The sequence below is a fragment of the Sarcophilus harrisii genome, chromosome 5 (genome assembly GCF_902635505.1).
Source record: "Sarcophilus harrisii chromosome 5, mSarHar1.11, whole genome shotgun sequence".
In the NCBI taxonomy this organism is placed as follows: domain Eukaryota; kingdom Metazoa; phylum Chordata; class Mammalia; order Dasyuromorphia; family Dasyuridae; genus Sarcophilus; species Sarcophilus harrisii.
Window position 1 is genome coordinate 65,689,615 of NC_045430.1, and position 22,703 is coordinate 65,712,317.

The 22,703-nt window shown below is 33.7% G+C and overlaps 1 protein-coding gene across 3 annotated transcripts in view; it reads right to left on the reverse strand.

Annotated features, from left to right (window-relative positions):
• Positions 1-2,338: 2,338 nt before the first annotated feature.
• IL2RA (interleukin 2 receptor subunit alpha) overlaps positions 2,339-22,703 on the reverse strand; it is a 40,778-nt gene continuing 20,413 nt past the window's right edge. For all 3 annotated transcript variants that reach the window (XM_031939994.1, XM_031939996.1, XM_031939995.1), the window contains 8 exons: positions 19,516-19,707; positions 17,929-18,030; positions 16,032-16,220; positions 13,911-13,964; positions 13,151-13,204; positions 12,268-12,318; positions 11,554-11,623; positions 2,339-6,469 (listed from right to left, as the gene is read on the reverse strand). In XM_031939994.1, coding sequence (XP_031795854.1) covers positions 6,352-6,469; positions 11,554-11,623; positions 12,268-12,318; positions 13,151-13,204; positions 13,911-13,964; positions 16,032-16,220; positions 17,929-18,030; positions 19,516-19,707 — 830 coding nt within the window. In that variant the 3' untranslated portion in view covers positions 2,339-6,351. The remainder of the gene's footprint in view (positions 6,470-11,553; positions 11,624-12,267; positions 12,319-13,150; positions 13,205-13,910; positions 13,965-16,031; positions 16,221-17,928; positions 18,031-19,515; positions 19,708-22,703) is intronic.

Genomic DNA, 22,703 nt, shown 5'->3' on the forward strand with positions numbered 1-22,703 from the left:
TCTTAAAGTATAATCAGCTTCCATTGTACTTGAAGACCAAGACACTCCAAAGAAAATCTTTGCCTATCAATAATCCAACAACTAAAGCATATCTTGCTAATGGAATAAAGAGATCAGCACACATGATAGTATACATTACCAAAAGCAAAAATTGTTTTTGAACAGTTGTTGAGGACCACACCTAAGTGTGAAAGGGTGGGTTGGTTCTCTGGAAGCCCTCACAGATATGAATCATAACACCCCTGAAGGAATTGCAAATCAGCCTTTACTTGCTCAGATGTTATTTGTGGATTGGAAATGAAATAAATTGGAGGAAAGAGGGAAGAGAATGCAACTGCCTTTTAGTCTCCTTATATTGTTATTATCCTCTCACATGAAGGGATCTATTCTGCTGAACAGAATTAGACCCCCAGCAGCCAATAGCATTGGCTTCTTTAACAGTGAAGTCAGAAATAATGAAATAGCCCAGAGATTTCATGAGAAATCACATTCTTCAATTTGAATAAAAGCACAATCTAAACAATTTTTTTAAGCCTCAGATCTTGATTTTGCTTTCACATATTAGAACTTATTCTGCCAACTCTTTTATTCAGGATAATAGAGGAAGATTATGCTTATGTTTCCATTTAAATGCCATTTTTTATCCTTAACATGTAAAAATCTACTTAACTAAATTATTTTAAACAGCAAACAATATTTTCTGTATAATAGAAGCACACAAGACAAAAGAAACTCACTGTACCAAATACTGCAAGAAGATGTAGTTCGTGTATGGCATGATAGTTGGAGAAGATATTTTCTCTTCCTGATCTTGGGTGAAGAAGTTCATTATGAATGATATAGTCAAAATGGAGATGGCAAGGTGTGGAGAGAATAAAAACTAATCTGGAAGAGTTTGATAATCCACAAAACAAATAAGAAGTAACTGCATTTAAAATTAATAGCCTAGGATGCTATTGACATAAACCACACAAACCACAAATACTTTGTGACATGACAGTTTTTATTAAATATACAAATGCAGAATAAATCCATCAAACACTAAGGACCAATTTTAAGTTCATTTTCTTTGGTCACATATAAAACTTTGTAAGGTTAAAACATGATTATTTTAGCAAATTACTAAATTTTGGCAAATGGCAAAATGCTAAAATGAACTATATTTTGTTCAGTTTGTCAGTCTTAATGTCCAGACTTATCTCTTGTTCCATTGTACTACTTAATTGCACCATTATTTCCAGGAGAGAAAACAAGAAAATTATAATCAAGAAAATGTAGATTATGTATAGAAAAGAACTTGTCAATTTAAATTTAAAATCTAAAATGCCAATTCTGAAATACATTAAGACACTCTCTAAATTAATGTACAGTTATACAATGAACATTACTAAAACCAGTAGTGCTTTTGAAGTGACACCATTATTACATTACAGTAGCACCTCATAGTTAAAACTCCCAACAAATCAAATAACAAGGTTAAAATTTGGTGATTAAAACTATATCCTTAGTCTAACTAAAACAGTATCTTTTATAAGTAGTTACTTCAAACAGTAATAGCAATAAAAGCAGAAGAACCCTACTTTCCCCTCACTACATGCTGTTATTATGTACTGATTAACTGAATTTATTAATATCAAAATATTCTTTGCACAGTAGTAAACAAATATAAGACTAATACTAAAGAATTTGTTTCTGGAAAAATAATTTAATATAAATTATTTCACTTTTTACAACTTGACGTAAAAAGTTATAAAAAATTTAAGAATAAACATTTTACATTACTAGTGGATAGTTATCAAGATGTTCTTCCTCACAAAAATGATCGTTGCATGTCAAAACTTAGTTCTTATTCATCAATGCTTCTGAATGGCTTACAGTTATCTTGTAGCATTTCTAGCCAGATGCATAACATTTATGGAAAAGCTTATGGAAAGATCAAAGATACCCCATAAAGGCATTTGCAGTTTTGATAAATTTTGTGGTACAAAATGTCCAAACCAACTGAAAATCTGCTACCACATATAGGATTTTCTGTTAACTTACATTAAAAGTGATGCTCAATAAACTGCATTTGCAGACAGCCCAAGGGAAGGAATGCTATTTTGTGTCTTCCAAACCAACAGCACCTAAGAAGGTAATATTTCTCTATCTGTATTTCATTTTAATTGTAAATAATTGATTGAAATCGATGATCTCAAATGACTGAAACATTAAAAATTTGACATTAAAAAAGATTTTGTACAGATAGGAGAGCATGCATACACATTGGTAGTTATTAATATTTCTTTAGTTTCTTTTTTAAAAATTAGCAAATTCCAAGATGTTCTCTTTGATATGCATACATATGTAAAATGTAAACACACATGTATATATGTACATATATTCCCTCCCTTCTCCCAAATGAAAAACAAAGGTGTTGGAATTGATATCACAGATCTCTTTCTAAAAGAGGCAATGTAGTATAGAAAACTAATCATAGAATCAAGAAAACTGTGTTCAAGATTCACCTCTAGTTTATTCTGGCTCTGTGACCTTGAGCAAATACTTGTGCTTGCTAAATAGTATAATATTTTCTGATCTGGATTGTAAAGAGTGTCTTCTCCCATAACTTACATTAATAAAATCACAGTTCTCAAAAAATAAAATCCTTTCAAAGGAATCTATGCTATTTTTAATTATGAATTAGCTCATGATGCTAGAAAGGACAGGGTTGTTTATTGACTTTTTTCTATAACCAGAAATTATTTTTAATTACAGCCAGCTATCTGAAAAACATATGTCCTTGGGACATGGTTGGCAAGAGCTCTTTAATGGTTCCACTCCAGAAGAAAAAGAACACATTCTTATTAGTATTTAAGAATGTGTCTGAAATCTTTCATGACATTTTTTTTGGAAACAAAAGTCAGCTAATTTTTTCATTAATTAACTTCAACTTTTAAAAAATATTACTTCTGCAGTGAGTGAGAGTCTATTACTTTTGGGAAGAAGTCTTTGTGAATGAAACCAGATATTGTCTTTTGAAAACCATAAATTGGTTTGCTGTAGGCTAAGTGTGGGAAGAAAGAATACATTTATAAGATGAAATTTGTTCTATTGGAGGAATAATTAGGAGCACATTCCTAATTATTCACATTTCTCCTTTGTTATGGCTCACATTTAGAAACTAGTTCATTTAAATAGGCATCTATTTGTTAATGGAAAATAAGCCCTCTTCAAATCAAAAGAACTATACTCAGTGCATAGTAAATGTTTTGTATTGAGTCACACCATTTAAACTCACCTCATTTTGAAATAGTACTCCTTTTTGGGGGGATGGTGGTGGCAAGGCAATTTGGATTAAGTGACTTGCCCAACTCACTTGCCCAGTGAGTATTAAATGTCTGAAGCTGAATTTGATCTCAGGAACTTTAGGACTGGTGCTCTATACACTGTGCCATCTAGCCACCCCTGAAATAGTATTCCTAATGGAATTATAACACCTATCTTGGTAATAGATACTATTTAATATCTAACTTGCATTAAGCTAAAAAAAAAGAATTCATAAAAGTACTTCTTTACTATGCATAATTTTGAGAATTTTGGTTAGCTGAAAGTCAAAGAGACTACAGAATTTGTTTGGACAGAAAATTACCTATTTGGCTTAGCTCTACTCAGCTAATAGTACGAATAGTTTTAAAAGACCTTAAAATGCATATTTTAAAATTTCAGATAGTTCCTACTTGGCCATATGCTTATCTGAAAACAGATTTTAGACTTTGTTTGTAACATATATGCCCGTTAAGTATGAAGTATAATTCTATTTATGTGGGGCTTTGCTTTGTGCATTCTCAGATTACGTAACATGAAGATGCAAATGTGGTAGATATTAGGGACTTGCTTTTGGGAGAAGACTTTCTACATTCCCTTACCATCTACCTAAAGATAGTCTTTTCCCTTTGTTTGCATAATCAGAACAAGCTATATCACTTTAAGACATCTTTTCTGGTAATGTTCAAAGAGTACCTATCCTATTCATTCACATTATGGCTTCCCCCATCATGCACTATAGGCCCAAGAAATGGGCTCAGGGTTTGGTTTTGCTTATTGTTTTTAGTTCTAGGCATAAGTGGTAGAGTCTCTGGATCTGGAATTGAATCATGATGATTACGCAGGCAGGATTTCAGACCAGATTTTGCAGTCAAACTGGCAAGGAAGTCAGGATTGCTAGGACCTGAGTCCAAGGAGAGCTCTGGATTTGGAACTCTGGTGGATCCATGCTGTTTCTACCAAGAACAATTTGGGAATTGAGTTAAGCTACTCCAACTCACACATTTGCTAAGAGGTGCTTTCTAATATGTATGTCAATGTTAGTTTTATTATACATTTTGATTTAGCCAAATGTGGTCAGAGAAGTACAATTACATAATTGACTTGGTTTGTATTTATATGTCATGTATTCTAGTTAGTCACCTACTGAGGATAAAGTATTATAAGTAGATAGCCTGAGTGTTTCCCTGATATCATTGGGACGTCAGGAAAAAAATAAAGAAGGCCTCTGGAATGTTGATTGAATGTTATGTAACAAACTTATGGAGGACATAGACAAGAGTTTATATAGAATGAGCAAACATGAATGGATTGACAGTTTTATCATTAGAAAGAGTATTAAAATCAACAAGGTCACAAATACATTGGTGTATTTGAATTGCAGTCTAGTCCTAGTGATAATCATCTGAGATCCTTTGAGCCCTAAATTTTCTGATTATATTCATAGTGCCCAAATGGATAAAATACTATGTGAAATGCTATATAAAATTATAGTCATGTCACTTGCTTTCTGAGAATTTATAATCTAAGTAGCTGTTTCCAATGAAGACAAAATAGAATTAAGCTATCTTAAATAATAAGAAAAAAGTGAATTTGTCTGTAGCTTTTAGTGTGTTTAACATCAAATTCATTAATAATCAATTATTTAAAAAATGCTAGTTATGCTCTATTCAGCATGTTAAGGACACAAATACAAAAAGAAGAAGAAGAAGAGGAGGAGGAAGAAAGAAAAAGAAATAATCTTTACTCTTAAGAGCTTACAGAAAGCAGGGCAGGTCATTAAAGGTCAGCAAAGGAGCCAAAGGGTCAGGTATTACTTAAATTTGTGCTGGGGTTTTGTTTGGTTGTGTCATTCAGTATTAGGAAATTGGGGCAAAAGTAAAACAAATCCTAAAGTAGCGAGCATTTTTTCTTTATGTTCTGCTGTTTATAGGAATATTGTATTTATTAGCTAACAAATCTTCATTCATATCTCTGGATGATCCTTCCCTTTTCCCTCAATAATCTGAAATTTCAGATATGACATCCACTAAGTAAATGGTGGCAAAAGGGTTATCATATGGGAGGAACCATAGTTCTAGTTTTGCTTTTTAAATTTTGTCACCTTAATCAAATTTGCTTAAGGTTTGTTTAAGCATATTTACTTCCCTTCTGCTTCCTCATTGTTTCCTCCAGTTGAGACAGAGATATTGACAGGTAATATATTCAAAAAGATCCAAAAAGGGGACAAAAGAAATAAGAAGAAATTCCCTATGAACAGGAAAAGAATGAAGATTGTACCTAAATACTGGAAAGAAGGAAGATCATGCTGTTTATTTGTGTTAGAATTTTGAGGGTATGTTAAAAATTTGTAGTTATACAGTAGATTCAGGTAAGTTGATGATTTAAAAATAGTAATTCTTTTCTCATTTGCCTCTAAGCCTGGGAAGTAAGGTCAAACATACTGATATTCTATCCTCTTGAGAATTATTTCTAAAGAAGTGTGTGTGTGTATGTGTACATGTCCTTTCTCTCTCACCCCACAACCAAATAGAATTTTTTAAGGCATAAAGCAAGTCTTATTTATCCTTGTATTTCATCAAGTCTTAGCACAGTATTCTATACATAACCATTGGTTAATAAACATTTTGTTGAATAAATGAATGAATGAATATATGAATAAATGAATGGAAATAGACTATTTTGACACTTAAAGGAAACTTACAATTTTAGCCTAGCAAAGAGCTCTATTTTTTTTTTTTTTCTATCTCCCTACTAGGCCATTCTAATAGAGAGCTCACCAGCTTGTCACATCAGATAGATCAAGATGGACTGAGTTTAGAAGCTGATAAGAGTCCATGTAAAGCAGTCCTAATAGATACTGATCTTTGTTTTTGCTGTAACTATGGTACTGTGTCTTCCTTCTTAATTTAAGTGATCAAATATGTCAGTAACTGACACTTCTGGAAGATTTGCTGCCATTAATTTTGACTCGACAGGTGAACATTTAGCTTATGTGGTTGCTCTTTGGCATGTCAGAGAAAAATAAGGAAGGCTTCTAGCATACTAAGTATCTAAGAGTCCTATGGGATAGTCAGTCATGTGATCCTTGCCACAGTATTGTTGGCTTCTTACTTCTCTTGTTTTGGTCTTTTCTTTGTTAGTTTGCCTTCTCCTCCTTCTCCTGCAGTAAGAGAACACAAGCACATTAACATAATATAATACAATTCTAGATAAAATGCTCTATCCTCATTACAAAAAGAAGAAATTAAAATTAAAACTTTTATAGATGTTTTAGTTTTAAATTCCATTCCAAGATATTATTGTAGTCAGGACACTGACAATATTTGTCACAAATTTTCACCAAATAAATTTTAGTCTTCAGTGACTCACTATACTAGAGGTCAAAGCTGACTGTCTTTAAAGCTGTTTTCTTTATACTATTGTTATTATAATTTTTTTTCCTACTAATTCTGTTTACTTCATTCTGCATTAGTTCATACAGTTCTTTCTAGGTTTCTCTGAAACTATTTTCTAATTATAGTATAATTCTATTCTATTACATTTACATATAATTTGGTCATTTTCCAAAAGATGGGCCCCCTTTTAGTTCCCAGTTCTTTACTTCTACAAAAAAGTTGCTGCAAATATTTTACACAAACATAATTTTCTTTCTTTGATCTCTTTGAGGCACAGACCTAATGGTAATATTGCTCAGTTAAAGGAAATACACATCTTCAAATCATTTTCCAGAATGGTGGGATCAATTCACAGCCCCATCAACAGTATATTACTACATATGTATCAACATTACATTTCCAGCAATTATTTTCTTTATTATCTTTATCAACCTAATATATATGTGAGAATGAACCTCAGAGTTACTTTCATTTGTGGTTTTGGAGCCTTTTAAAAATTTGTTTCTTGCTAGGAGGATTTTTTCCTTTGAATACTGCCTATTCATATCCTTTGACATATTAGAGAATAGCTCTTTTAAAAAAATTATGTATCTTGGATATGAGATTTTTATCAGAGAAATTTGCTGTAAAGCTTTTCCCTAGTTTTTTATTTATCTTCTAATTTTAACTATATTGGTTTTGTTTTGTTTAAGACCTTAAAAATTTTGTGTAATTAAGGTTGTCCGTTTTATCTTCTGTGATTTTCTCCTGTTTTTAACTATAAACTCTTCTGCTAGTCACATATTTGAAAGATAATTTCTTTCTTGCTCCTCCAATTTGTTTCTGATGTCACCAAAACTCTGAATATTTGTTACAAGGGTTTGGATTTTTTTTTTCTCCCCCACCCCCACCCCAGTGGTAGGGATGGAAGGGATAGAAGAAATGGAAGAGAAAGAAAAGAAATACTTGTTAAGTAAATGAAATAAAAGTTAATAAAACTATTCAGGTTTTTGATATCTTTCTTGTTTATCTTTTGTTACTTTTATATAGATCTAAAAAGAGAAATATTTTATAGTCTATTTTTGCCTATTATCTGTTTTTATTTGTAGCATAATTAGTTTTTGCTTTAAGAGCTTAGCTATTATGCCATTAAGTACACATATATTAAATACTTATTTCATCAACTATGGTGCCTTTGAGCATAATGTACTTTCCCTGTTTATCTCTTTGAATGACATTTATTTTTACTACCATGATTCCCATTCATTTCTGCTTCTTTGAATTCAAATGAGGCTTAACAAATTATTCTCCAACCCTTAATTTTATCTCTTTGTGAATTTTTATGTTTTAGGTTTTTTTTGTGAATAATATATTGTTGGATCCTTCTGATGTATCTTTTTCCATTTTTTGAGTATTTACTTACATTCATTGCTATGATTGTTAACTATGTGTTTTCCTCCATCATATTGTCTTATAATTTTTCCTTTCTTACTTCCTTCAAAGCAAATAAGGAAAAAAAAAGAGAATAGAATCTACACTAATAATGTATAACTGAAGGCATTCTTCTGCCCCTCTTTTCCTTTTCGCCCATATATTAATCTTTGATTTTCTTTTTTTCTCTTTATCATCTACTCTCCATAATTGGAGTTAGTAGTACTTTTGAATATTTCCTTTTCCCTTCTCCTTCTCCCTTTCTTTGTTCTTGTCTATCTTTCCATTTAAATTTAAGGTACTTTCACACTAAATTCATGTTATTTCATGTTGAAATAAGGGTCTGATTTATGAGATATATGCACTCCCTAGCCTGGATTTCTATGTTGGTATATTCTTCTGGTGTACTATCCCTACCAAACTCAATTCTGTTCCAGTCTTTGCTGTCACTGGGAAGAACACCATTTTTTCCAGTCACCCATGTAAGAAATCTGGGTGTCATTTTCAAATCTTTACTGTTAGTAAACCCACAGAGAAAACGTGTTGCCAAATCATATCTACACAATATCAATTGTATAAATACCTTTTAAATTTAATCTTCTGCTTTATTTCTTTCATCCATCCTTGGAGTCCTTTTGGCCAGCTATTCTTTTTTTCAGAGGTTGTACTTGTTACTTGTTTTAGAGTTAATTTCTTTTTTTGGGGGGTTTACCCTTTTTGGGCTTCTCTTATTCCATAGTATTTCTTCATCATGCTAAGAGGGGACCCACTAGTTTAGTGACTTGCTTCTGGAATTCTATATCATTATAAACTTCTAGAAATATTCCTATCAAACATTCATGTGGATACTGAGGAGGATTCTGCACGTATTGCCAGAACTGAGACCGTGTTGGCTATTTTCCTATTACACTCATGCCTCCATTTTTAGTTCCTTTTTATGACTTTGTACTTTTCCAGGTTCTATCCTATTTTACACTATTGGATGGGATGCATCCTAGTTCCTTCTCCTTGACTTTTTCCACAACTCTAATCTGGAATTAAGAAACTAGATCTGGACCTACCACCAACTCCTGCCTCCTATGTGATCTCCTACTTGCCCAATACACTGACCTCTATCTCATTCTTCTTGTGTTCAATCACCAAATGATAGCTGGTTCCCTTACTCAATGTTTCACAGGCCAAACAATATATCTAAGACTTGAGATCATCCTGGGTACGTGCTTTCTTGGGAATCACAGCAATAGCTTCTTAAGAAGGCTCTGTCCTGTCTATTTCTCGACTTTGACAAATGATATGTCTCTGACAGTTTAGAACTAATATTGCACTGACTCCAGGGGAATTCATTCATGCTGACTTCAGGACCCTGACATGTACTTAAAAACCCACATACAGGACATCTGGTCTGATGCTTCCTTTTGTTTTTTAGTTGTATCATTTCTTCTTTTTGGTGCTCTTTAAAATCTTTTCCAGGGGTATTTCTTAGAGGATATAGATTTTTCTAGACATTTCATATTGCCATCATCGCCAATAACTTTTCAGTAATTTTCCCAGTCACACAGGTAATAAGTGATAGATTTAGGATCTGAACTTGTGCTGTTCCATTATTTCTTTTCTTTTCTTTTTAAAATTCCCTTTCTGATTTTATATCTTTTTCTCTTTTTTGTATTAAAATTTTTTTATTAAAGTTTTGGGTTCCAAATTCTACCTCTCTCTTCCTTTCTCTCTCTCCTCCCAGCTCCCTCTATTCTCTCATTTTAAACCCAATACTTTAAAAACTAATTCTTCTACTTTTTTGACAGTTAAGGCTGGTTTTTTTTTTTTTTTTTTTTTTTTTTTTGTATAAGAAATTAATCTCAAGGAAGCAGGAAATTCTCTCCCTAATTGCTTATTACAATGATAGAGACTCTTAGCCGGGAGAAGGAAGGAACAGTAGAGGCAAACTCAAACCCAACACTAGTCTGCTCAGCAGTTGTAAATTAGCTGATTGCAAAAAGAAGTGAGAATGCAGATAGAGAACTTTCACAGTTCTTGTGACTGACTCACATGAAGATCATGTGATGATGGTTGCTAGATTACAGGCTGCTTCCCCCCTCCCATACTAGGACATAGCCCCTCCCATACCTTTTTGTGACAAAAATATATGGATGTAAGGCCCCAACTCTCAGTAAGATTAGGTAGTTGGTCAAGTAGGACAAGCAGTATCAACTCAAGATACTGGTACAAGGAGGTACAGGAGCTCACCTTTAAAAGAGATCACAGGGGAACTTTGAGTACTTTGGTAGAGTAGGAAATTAAAGAGAAGGAAGTAGGAGAAAAAAGAAGACGAGGAGGGAGGAGGAAGAGGACAAGGAGGAGGAAGAAATAGCTTGGAAGACTTTGTTTTCTGTAAGACTGCAATCTCTGGCCTACAACACTAATTCTCCTCTCTCTCCAAAATGAGAGATTGATAGTCATTAGGACATAGGGTCTGTAATTTCCACATCCTTGGTGGATGGGGAGAGCTAGCCTGGACACTACCAAGGATGTGGAGATTATAGACCATATGTCCTAATGACTATCAACTGACTGAATGAGAGAAATAGACATTTTCTGGATCTTTTAACATTGAAATCCAAATGATTGTAGTTCTAGTATGCTCATATGTTGAAGGCAGAAGAATTTCCTTTATCATCTTTGACTCAGGTCTTATCTTGTGGGATTCTAATTGACTGCTGCAATTGTAAAAATACTATTCTAGCTTATCTAAAGGAAAAGTGGCAACAAGTATTAACAGCAACAAATCTTCTTCTGGAGCACAAATGCCACTGGATGATTGTACATCTAAAATCATCCTACTGTTATGCTTTCATTGTTCAAAGGACAATGGAGACAGCTAACCAAGACTGTTCCACATTGGTTTCTATTTTCCTCTTTCTGTTGTGTGTAGTGATGAAGTTTGTTAATATTATTTCTCTTCAAGGCCAGTTCAAATTCATTGAAGCCTTTCCTGATTCCCACAAATGTCAGCACCATTCATCCTCCTTGAGTTTTTGGTACTAATTGTACACATAATTGTACATATAACCTCTTTTTATATATCTAGGAACATGTATATTCCCTGAAAAGTATAAATTCTTTGCTCCTAAGAACTATTCAATTTTTATCCTTATTAATTATTATATATCCTATATATATATATATATACATCAAGATAGATGTTAGTATGGAATGGAAATATATATTTTATGTAATAATATTAATGTATTAATATTAATTAATATTAACTTTATCCTTAGCACCAACCAAAGTGATTGGTACATAGTTGGAGATTGATATATGCTTGCTGATTGATTGAAGTTATTTGTACCTCATAAGGATATTCCCCAGACCCATTACCCCTTCTATTCTTAAGTCTTTTTCCCATTCTGAAAAAAAAAGTTTGTGTCAGTACTTGACTTACCATCTTTTCCTCCAGATGATCCAGACCAGGAAGATTACAAAACTTAGGAGGAAAACACAAGCAGCAAGTACTAAGGAGATAAAATGCAGAATTACGTCTATTAGCTTATAGGCTAGGAAGGAAGGCAGGGGGGTCATACCAACATAGGAAGGGTGGTAAACAGTTGGGTCCACACTACAGAGTGAAGCCAAGTAAAGAACCCAGCCAAGGCCAGCTCAAAGATCTGAGTTCTACTTTTCACATTTACTGATATCAAACTGATTTCCAGGATGAATCAGCCCTTGTCTTCTCACAGCAATAATGGCTGATGAATAGTAAGCTGATCTTGAATCTCATGATAGATATTAGTAGGGAATGGAAAGTTCTAAAAGGTTAGGGAGAGAACAACAAGATCAATTTGCCTGGAGTGTAGAACATGTGAGGAGGAATGATATATAATTAGTCTGGAAGGATATATTGGAACTATGTTTTCAAGGACAGTAGAGGTCCAAACAGAGGAGTTTGTACTTTAGAGACAGGATATGTCAGAAATGTTTGGGGAGTTTGCTTTACAAACCTGGAATTTAATAAACCTTATATATGTCTTAATATGAATTATTCTGCATTTAATCTTAATTTTGACAAACATTACATGGTACCTAGAATGGGTGCTTTTTAATGTGTTTAATAACTGTTCTTAAGATACAAACATCATAATAAAATAATTTAACTCACCTATCTTATATTTTGTAGTAAATGAAGATGGCATAGATGTTTCAGTGGAAGCTGTAGAATAAAATTGTTGACAAGTTAAGAATATCATTTTGGTAGTTGTATTGAAAAGGATAGATGAGAGAGAATGTATTCAGGGAAACCAATTAGGAAGTTATCACAATAGTTCAAATGAAATGATGTGAATATGGAGTAGTGTTTGAACAGACAGATAGATGAAAGTATGTTGAGTGACTGGAATCAAAGAGAGTTGGCAATGGATTGAATGAAAGGCCGGGAAGGTAACTAAGAATAAAGGGTTGAGGATGACCCTCTGGTTACCAACCCAGGTGCCTGGAAGAATGCTGATCTCCTCTATAGAAATAGGGAAGTTAATTTTCAGGTAACTCTTATCTAACAGGAATCATCCAATATTCTTATGAATGATTAATTTTTTTTTTTGTCAAATATAGTATCATCCCTTTCATTAACTATTCCCATGGTTCCAGAATTGTTCTATTTTAACAGATATAGTCTCTTGGGTCAGATTTTCCTGATAAGAAAACAAAGATTAACAATTATAGAATATTATTTCTCTAGTTCTCTAATCATATTTTAATCTCACCATCACTTTTCTCTTCACTTATATTTATCTTTGTCCTATCCAAGATTGTTAAATATGTCCTGGTCTGAAAGGGAATTTTGCTGTTTCAAGTTAGGTATCCTGCAGATAGTTGACTATGGTTTGAAAACTTAGCACAAAAATATATGCTCAGTATGAATTATGCTAGTTTTGATCTGTCCTTAATTTTGGCAAACATTACATAGCACCTAGAATAGCTGCTTTTAATCTGTTTAATAAGTGTTCTTAAGATACACATATTATACATAAAATAATTTGACTTACTTGACATTTTATCTTCTGTAGTTAATGAAGATAATACATATGTTTCAGTGGAAGCTGTAGAAAAAAATTGTTGAGATTTAAGAATATCAGTTTGGTAGTCATATCCTTCTCCAGAAGGATAGATGAAGGAGAATATGTTCAAGGACATCAGTTAAGAAGTTCTTGCAGTAATTCAGATGAGATGAGGTGGGTTCTGTTTAGTATGGAGATTATGTGGACAGAAGGAAATAGATGGAAGAAATGTTGAGATAATAAAATCAATAATACCTGGCAATTGATTAGATAGGATGGGAGAGGATAATTAAGAATGAAAAGTTGAAGATAACTCTCTGGGTTGTCAACTCATTAATTATTCATATTCCTTTAATTATTCCTATGTTTTCAGGATTATTCTTTTTACAGATATAGTCTTATGAGTCAGAAAACAAAGACTGACAATTCTAGAATGCTACTTCTCTGATTTTCTAGTCATATTCTCACCTCACCATTAGTTTTGCCTTCACTTATGTTTATCTTTGTCCCATCCAACATACTTAAATATGTCTTGGTCTGAAAGGGCATTGTGCTGTTTCAAGTTAGCTCTCAGCAGATGATTCACTATGGTTTGAAAATTTAGCATTAAAAAGTTATGTCTCAATATAAGCTATGTCTGGATCTATCTTTAACTTTGACAGATATTATATGGTATTTAGAATGGGTGCTTTTTTATATGTTTAATAACTGTTCTTAAGATGGAAGTGTTATATATAAAATAACTTACTTGATATCAGATCTTCTGCAATAATTAAAGATGGTACAGATGTTTCAGTAGAATCTGTAAAAAAAAATTGTTGAATATGTTTTCTAGAAACTGTGTTAGGTGGGGAAAAGTATATATTATTCTAATTATATCAAACAATACAATAATTGAAATAATACGCTAGTTCATGAATGGATTAAAAGTTCAATTGTTTGGTAAAAAAGAGGTAGGAAGGTGGAAAATGGGTTCTCCTCCTAATTACCTAGTATTTGCAACGCATTGTCTTCAAAGCTAAGAGTACTTTTATCTTTTCATGAGGAATAACTACTTTTTATTCCCTGAAAGCATTGCATAAATGAAATTTGAGCAAAGTTAAGGGTATTGATGTTTGTTAAATTTCCTTTTCCATTAGGGTTTCTTGGAAATGGAAGGATTGGCTGTGCCTTCAAGTTGTATATTCAATTATGTTAGTCTTTAGAGTTTACTGATATATCAACAATGTGTCTCCTAGAGGCATTTACTTAAGTAAATCACTTTTTCATTTCTCTTTCCTAGTATTACAATCAATACTTTCTCTCCATGGAAAATCATTTTGGCACTTGTGTTGAGGATATTTTAGCGTGAGTGTTAAAGGAAAGAAAGGAGGTTATACAATATTCTGGAAGTGAAGTGATGAAAACTTGAACCATGTATTACTATAGAAAAGGAGATGTGTAGAAGTGATAGTGGGGAGACAAGTTTTTGCAACAATTTTTTTTTTTTTGCGTGAGTTTAGTGAGAATATGAATTAGAAAAAAAATACCCGGGTTGCTTATGTGGATGACTGTGAGGATGGTGATATTCTCAGTGACAGGGAAGTTTGGAAAAGGGAGTAAGTTTGAGAAAGGGGGGTGATCAGTTCTGTTTGGAATATGTTGAGTTTGGTGTAGTTTGATAAGTTCAAAATATCCAATAACCATATAAAAATGCAGAACTGGAGCTTAGGAAAAAGACAAAGAGCTGAATATAGACATGGTCATGTATTTACAGCTGATAATTGAATTAATGAGGGCTGTTAAGGTCACTAAAGGAAAGACTAAAGTAGGACAAATACGGAGCCTTGGAGGATGTCCATAGTTAGTGGCTGTCATATAGGTGAAGATCCAATAAAGCAAACTCTATTGGAACAGTAAAAAAGGTAGGAAGAAAACCAAGAAAGAGCAGTTTTACAAAAATCCAGAGAGAAACACACAGGAAAAGAAGGTGGTTATTAACATCAAATATTTCTGAGAAATCAGAAAGAATTGAGAACTAGAAAAGATTAGTAAATTTGTCAGTTAAAACATCATTGGTCATATCAAAGAGAGAATTTTCAGTTGAATGATGAGGTAAGATACTAATGAAAAAGTTTAGAAGAGCAAGAAGAGAGGAAGTTGAGGCATATAATATACTGATTTTCCAAAATAATTGTTTAGGAGAAGAAAGATAGAGGATAATAGTGGGTGAATATATTAGGTATGGGTTAAATTTTTTTCAGAGTTGGGAAAGAGATTATTTGGATGAATCAGGGAATGAATCTTTGGAGGGAGAGAGAGAGAGAAAGAGAGAGAGAGAGAGAGAGAGAGAGAGAGAGAGAGAGAGAGGAAGAAGGAGGAAAAGAGAGAGAGAATGAATGTACTAACACAAACTATCATAGTAGATAATGGTCACCAGAACTTGAATTGGTTGAAAAATTTGAAATGTAAAAAAAGGAAAGGTGGGGCTATTCTGTCCTATTTGGAAGTCCAATCAGAAGCAGGAGATGTTGTTGTGTCCTGGGTATCTGGAAGCAGGGAAACAAATGACTTTAATGTCTCTTCCATGTCATCCTTGCCTCAGTTCAAATTACGTGCCACAACTATTCAGAATCACTGATCAAATCATAATCACCATAATCACTAAAAGATCACACAACTCATCAAATCTAGTTAGCATTTAAACAATCTCAAAATGGGGACTTTATTCTGGATATTGGGTTAACACTTTCCAATGTTTTGATTGGGAAGCTAAAGTCATGCTACTGACCATAAAAGAAGCTATGTATTAGGCTGGGAGTGGGGAGTGGAAGAGGAATGAAGGAGAGGGTAGGGATCAGAAAGCTCAGTGGAAAAGGATTTTACTCACCGGCATTGGTGCACTTCAAATCAGGTTTAGTCCATGTTGGTTTTCCATTGGTTTTCCTGCAGATACTCTCAACAGTTCTTCCATACTTAGCTGTTTTGAGACACTGATACTGAAGTTTCTGTCCCACCACAAACTGATAACTCATTGTTTCACTAGCATGGCTCCAAAGTACAGGTTCTTGGCAGTGACCTTGAAGAGAGAAAAAGAAAATCTGAGCAAAAAAAAAAATGAAGATAGTGCTAAGAATTGCCTTTGTCTAAAAGATGGATAGAGATAGAGTCTTGGTTCTTATTCATTCCTGACTTCAGAAAGTCAGCTATTATTATTATTATTTTGTTTGTAAAAAGAACATTCATTTGTCTTAGTTCTATTTTATGAACTTTAAAATTATTTTCGTATGTAATATTGTCAACAATGTTAATGTAAAACAAAGAAAAAATGAATTTTTGAGATTTTCTTCTACTGTTAAACTACATGTAGCACCTTTATCACATTATGGTTTTGAAAATGAATTTTTGTGCATGTTGTGTGTTCTTGCTCATTGTTCCTTGATGAAGAGAAAAAAAATTATATTGCATCTACCATGTGTACTAAGCACTTTAACAAATATTATCCGACAACTCTGAGAGGTAAGTGCTAATATTATCTCTATTTTGCAGTTGAGGAAACTTAGGCAAAGGTTAAGTGACTTTCATAAGTGTCTGAGACGACTGAGTGTATGAGGCTGGGTTTGAATTCAGGATCTTCCTGAGCTCCATTTACTAACTAAGTTACCAGCTGTCTCCCAAAGTGTTTTATATACATTATATTCACATGCATACATTGATTAAGTGACCTGAATTGTAGTTCCAGTTCGCTACCATCTCTCTGTGTGAATTAGACATTGTGTTGGTGTGGAGTCTTTGGAGACCTGGATTCAAGTTCATCTTCCCAAATATTCTGTTTGTGTGGCCCTTAGCTTTTAAACTCTTTAAATCTCTAAACTGGTAGAAAGAGCTTCTTTACTGGAAATTACTTTTGCTGATGAAATCATAGACTAAAATAAAATCTCTTTGATCCACAGTAATATAGATAAAGAAAGAAGAGGTAGGAAGTCAGACAAAGACTAATGGTAATAGAAGCTACTAAGATAGAGTCAAGTACTGTGGGTACTTGGGAAGAAGGATTAATAAGGGATGGTTGTGAAACAAGAGAATTGCATGTACCTGGGTTGCTCTTAGAAACAGAACTTATATAGAACTTTATGAATTCGGACAACTGACATCTTTTGTGAACTTCAGGTTACTCCTCTGTGAAATACTAAACAATTACTTATATCACAAGATTGTTGCAAATAAAGTATAATGATAACCCTAGCATTCTATAAAATTCTATAAAATTATTATTCAATTCTTCATCCTGTCTCCAAGACGTTCAATAATTAAAAATATGCCAGAAAATTGCCTTTCCACCTTTTAAGTATTTTCAGAACTAGAATTTCCAACATCTCCTATGATATCTTGTCAGGGTTTAAGCACCCTGACTTGTTAGAAATTATTACCTTCATCTAACTAAACTCTTTCTTGCTCATAATTTGATTGGTGCTTGAAAGAAAAACACAGTGGAAATCCAACTTGCAATTTTATTAGTCCACCCAAACTGATAAAGCCTGCATTTTAGGAGAAGAACATTGAGTCTGGATTGCCATAATGCAAATTTGGCTGAAACTGAGGTAGGCTTTTCCTGCAAAAGTTATTAAATAAATTCTTTCAATGTATGATATCCTAAGAGGAGGTGAACTGATAATGATATTCTAAGTCTTTAAAGTCTGCAAGGAAAACATATCATGTTATGAGCACATATTCGCTGCTGGAGGAATCCATTAGAAAATTCTATTGTTATTTACTCCATTTCTTACTTGTGAGATTATAAATCTGAAGTCTGTTCTTTGTAGTTTGAGTTCTGTCTTTCTGTTCTCCAGGAGCACTTGTAACACTTTGTTCTTCTTGGCTCTGAGGGGCTAAGTGTACATGTGAACAAAAAGCAAACAAACTCAAAACTTGAAAATTATATGGAGATTCATAAAAATCTGTGAAAATATTACATTTTAGTAGTTACTACACAGTACTTTGAATTAATAACTGTAAGTGATTAGCAAACTAGTCAAATGCACCAACAACTCTTTTTACTCTTGTGAAACTCATAGCATCTCAAGCATTTACTTTTAATTACTATCAGTTGAATGTTGATCATTGCTGGTGTCAGGGATGAAATCCCTCTAGGAGAAACAGGGAAAAGAACCAAGTTTCCCATTTCTGGCTTCCCAATGAAACAAGCAACTTGAAAACATCTGTTTTTTTTTTTTTTTTTTTTTTTTTTTTGGATGTCTATTGTGCTCCTTGGCTGGTACAACACAAATAAAGAAATCATTTGACAAAAAAGACAGGATACTTCCTCTGACTTCTGAGCAGAATTGAGATTCCTTCCAGACCAGAAGCTGTACAGGCCCTAAAACATTTGTGTCTAATTTTTTTTATTAGTTGGTATCAGAAATTAGAACAGAAACTTGTTTTTTTTAATACTTCCAGTATTATAACTTTTTTGATTCTTGATTTTCTAAAGCTAAATGAAGGGGAAATCTTTATATTTTGTTAGAGGAGAAAGTGATATTGGAATATCTTCCACCCCCATCTACATCTGTCATTTCAATAATCTAGTGAATCATAAGGATATCTTCTTCCACTAGATTAACAATTAGTATTCAAAATGATCACGTAGCTATTATGTGTTTGGAATAGAGTTTGAAACTAAGTCTCTATACGCATGGTCCTCTATATACACTTAGAGGACAAAAATCATGGTGATAGCTACTCTGACCATTGAGGGTAGAAAAGGCTGAGGAAAAGCAGCACTGGAGACTAAGGAGGGAGAAATCAGAACAGGTTGTGATATTTGATTCAATCGAGAGGCAACATAACAAAATGAATTGTACATATTTCTATGTGACTTTTGATGTTGCAACTTCCCTGGTATCCTGGGTCTCATCTGTAGAAGATGATCCATGAGTTTGCTTTTAACTTTAGATTTATGATCCTATCCTCACATACAGAAGAGACTTTGAACTCAGAAAAACACAAATTCAAGTTCTGTATCTGATTGCTGCACATTAGCAAATCACTTATCCTTTCAATGCCCCAGGCAAGATCTCTAAGACTGTGTTGCTGAAGAATAACTGATCTGCATTTAGTGGAGGGAGTTTCCAAATTTGTAGACCAAAATAAAAACAGGAAGAAATGTTTTGCCTTTGGAGAGCTCTCTGATGCATATTAGTAAATTTTCACCATTTTCAGAAGCAAAAATCCAAGTATCATTTTATTAGCAGAAAGAAGGAGAAAAGTCTGTAAATCCCCTGAGAATCGTTATAGAAGTAAATTATAGAATTGCAAAGTTCCCATTGCAAACCACAGTTTTCCATCCTTGTTGAATGAGAAAAAGAAGCACTTACCTTTACGTTTACACTGACACTTTCCATTCCAGGAAGAATACCTTGAGCTGACTCCTCCACACACAATGAACAAGGGAGTGCCTTCCTTCCTATCATAACCATGTTTACAGGAACAGTCTAGGATTGTGCCCTTCATATACACTTGTGTTTCAAAGAAGGCAAAGTCAATTTGAGGTGGTTGTGGGCATTCTTCTGAAAGAGAAAAAAACCCACAAAAATCATTTGCACATTGAGACATTGGTTTTATGCTAGTTTCAAAGACTTACCTTAGGAGATGATTTGAAATTCTTTGATCTTGTTGAGGTTCTTGGCTATTCCAAGACCTTAAAGAGTTCCTCTACTACCATCAGATAAAGAATTGCTTCTTCTTTGGACAGATTTAGATTATTAGTTTGAAAGTAAGCTACTAGCTGCAGAAGGTCCAGAACTCATTCCAGGAAGCAAAGAAGAACTATTAAAATTTTGTGAAAAATCTACATTAACATTTTTTGTTTCTTTAGTAGCAATCCCAGAATATATTTCTGGTTTTGTCTGGACAAAACAGCTGCCTTATTTTCACCTCACTAGACTGTTTTCTTTATATGTGACTACTTCCTCAGTCTCCTTGTTCTAGGGAGATAGATGTCACTTCCTACAATCCTGTACCTGCTCACCTAACCCAACACATGCTGAGAATATTTAGTCTTCATATTTTCCTATTTTATTGAACCTGGATCTACCAGGCTTGGAGGATTCCAACTCTGGTCAATTACCAGAAGGATCCTGGATAATCTGTGTATTTAGGAAATCAATCAGCAAACATTTATTAAGCATCTACTATGTGTCAGGCACCACAGATATAAAATCAAAGTGAAACAATCCCATCTCAGAGTCTTATTTTCTATCTGGGAGACAATATGTAAAAATTATAATCATTTAAGCAAGCAAATATACTCAAATCATTTAAGCAAGCAAATATACTATAGATCTATGATCTTATCAATTCAGGAATTCCCTCCAAAGATGCAGACTGTAACACATTAAATCTTGTTTACCCTATATGACCCTGCCCTCATTCTCCCAAAAGTTCTGTGAAGGGTTTATTCAATGTACCAACACATTTGTTGATTTCTTTCAAAATCAAGTATCAATGGAGTATTGGGACTATTCATCTGTGTTAGAGGTAAGCTTGACTCAGAACAGTACCCTGTTTTTCAAGTTCGGACGAAAATGATGGAAGAGGTTGAACTCCCAAAATATATTGGGGTTTTAAGGCCAATGTTGTGAAGTGTCTCAAATGACTTACCCCAACTTCAAATCAAGAGGAAAATATTATTATGCCATTGACTGGTGGGCTAAATTCCAAAAGGGAGTTAGCAAGTTTTGTAGCAGAACTCACAATTAACAACAGGGAAGATGCTATAATAAGGGGGGAGATGAAAATAACCTCACACCATAAGGTGGGCTAAACTTAAGATGCCATAAAGTAGGCAAAATTCCTAGAGAACTTGTTTTGCCATAAAGTGGGCAGTTCCTAATCAACTCACCATTGTGATACTTGGAAAGAAGACCAAGTTATTCTAAGGGATTAGTGAAGAGCTGGGTACCAGTAGATTCTTTAAAGGAGAAAATAACCTTGGGATTGACATTTATACCTGGGTTTTCTAATTGGAAACAGTAACTGTGGGGTCATGATAATTTTGTCAATGCAAGGAATTCAACATGGGCCCACTGCAACAAAGGCCTTATTTAGAGAGAAGATAATCAATGTCCATTCCCAACCTCCCCCATTGTCTCAGGGAGTAAAGGTGGGAATAGAACTAGGACCCATTGCAACAAAGGACTGTTTAAATTTTACTTAAATTCAACAAAAGTTTTCTTTAGTCAATGCTCTTCCCTATGGCATCACTATCCTCCCAGTCAGGTTTACACTATTAAGGTCATATTTGATTCATTTCCCCCGCCTTTATCATTGTGCCTATCATTTGCTAAATCTTGTCACTTCTATCTCTACAACATATGTTGTATCTGTTTTCTGTACTTGTATAGCCTCTACAAGTTCAAGACCTGAGAAGGGCCAAAGAAGCTCTCTGCTCTCCAGCCTGTCCTTTACACAGCTGCCCCACTGATATTCATAAAACATAGTTCTGATCATATCATCATCCCATCATTCTATAATCTTCAGTGACTTCTTACTGCCTCTAAGATAAAAATAAATTCAACCCAACATGTAAAGTCCTCTGTAAAATGACATCTATCTTTCAAATTTTATTTCACATTAATCTTTTTTTTATACACTCCCTGTTTCAGTCAAAGTAAGCTGTTAACAGCCCCCTGTACATGACATTGTTTCCCTTAGATCTATGCCTTTGGACAGGCATTCTCATATCTGGAATGCACTCCCTTTTTATCTTTGCCTCTTAGGATTTCTTCTCATTGCTGTTTTAGTCATGTCTGACTCTTTTCTTGGAAAAGATACATAAGTGGTTTGCCATTTCCTTCTTCAGGTCATTTTATAGATGAGTAAATGGAGACAAACAGGATTAAGGATTAAGCTCTTGTAGTTATGGACATAGTCTTAATGTCTCCTATATGGCATATAAATAAGCCAGTAAATTTAGGCTTATAGTATGCTGAGTCAAAAGGGTTAATGAGATTAAATATAGAGAGTAGCCAGGAGTAAGTCTGGGTAATTTAATAAGGTTAAAAGATTAGGCATTTTTTGAGATTTTAATCATGTTTCCTTGATAGGTCAAAATATTCTTATTAATTTACTGGTTGACTTTTGGCATTCAGAGGTTATATAATTGTGACAAATCGTTCAAGGTCTGGATATCTCAAGCCAATTTAAGGAGAGAGAAAATAATTTGTAAAAAGCTCTAAGAAAATTTTGGGGAAGAGACCATTCTCAAATGGATTTTAGTGAGGAGCTGGTGAAGATACTAAATCTTCATTTTCTCAAATTGAGACTATCACAATAGGCAACTAAATAGTTTCCTTGCCTACAATTCAACTTATATACCAGAAGAAATTTACTAATGCACAACTCTTATCATATTACTTATGATCAAAAATCTTCACAAGGTTTCTTTTATTGCTTGGTAAATAGGAATCAGCTTCAACTAGGTCCTACTCACAAAGCATTGAGAAGGGACATTTTTATTTCCATTGCAATCCTCTCTCCTCCTCCCTCTCAGCCCTAGAGAGTA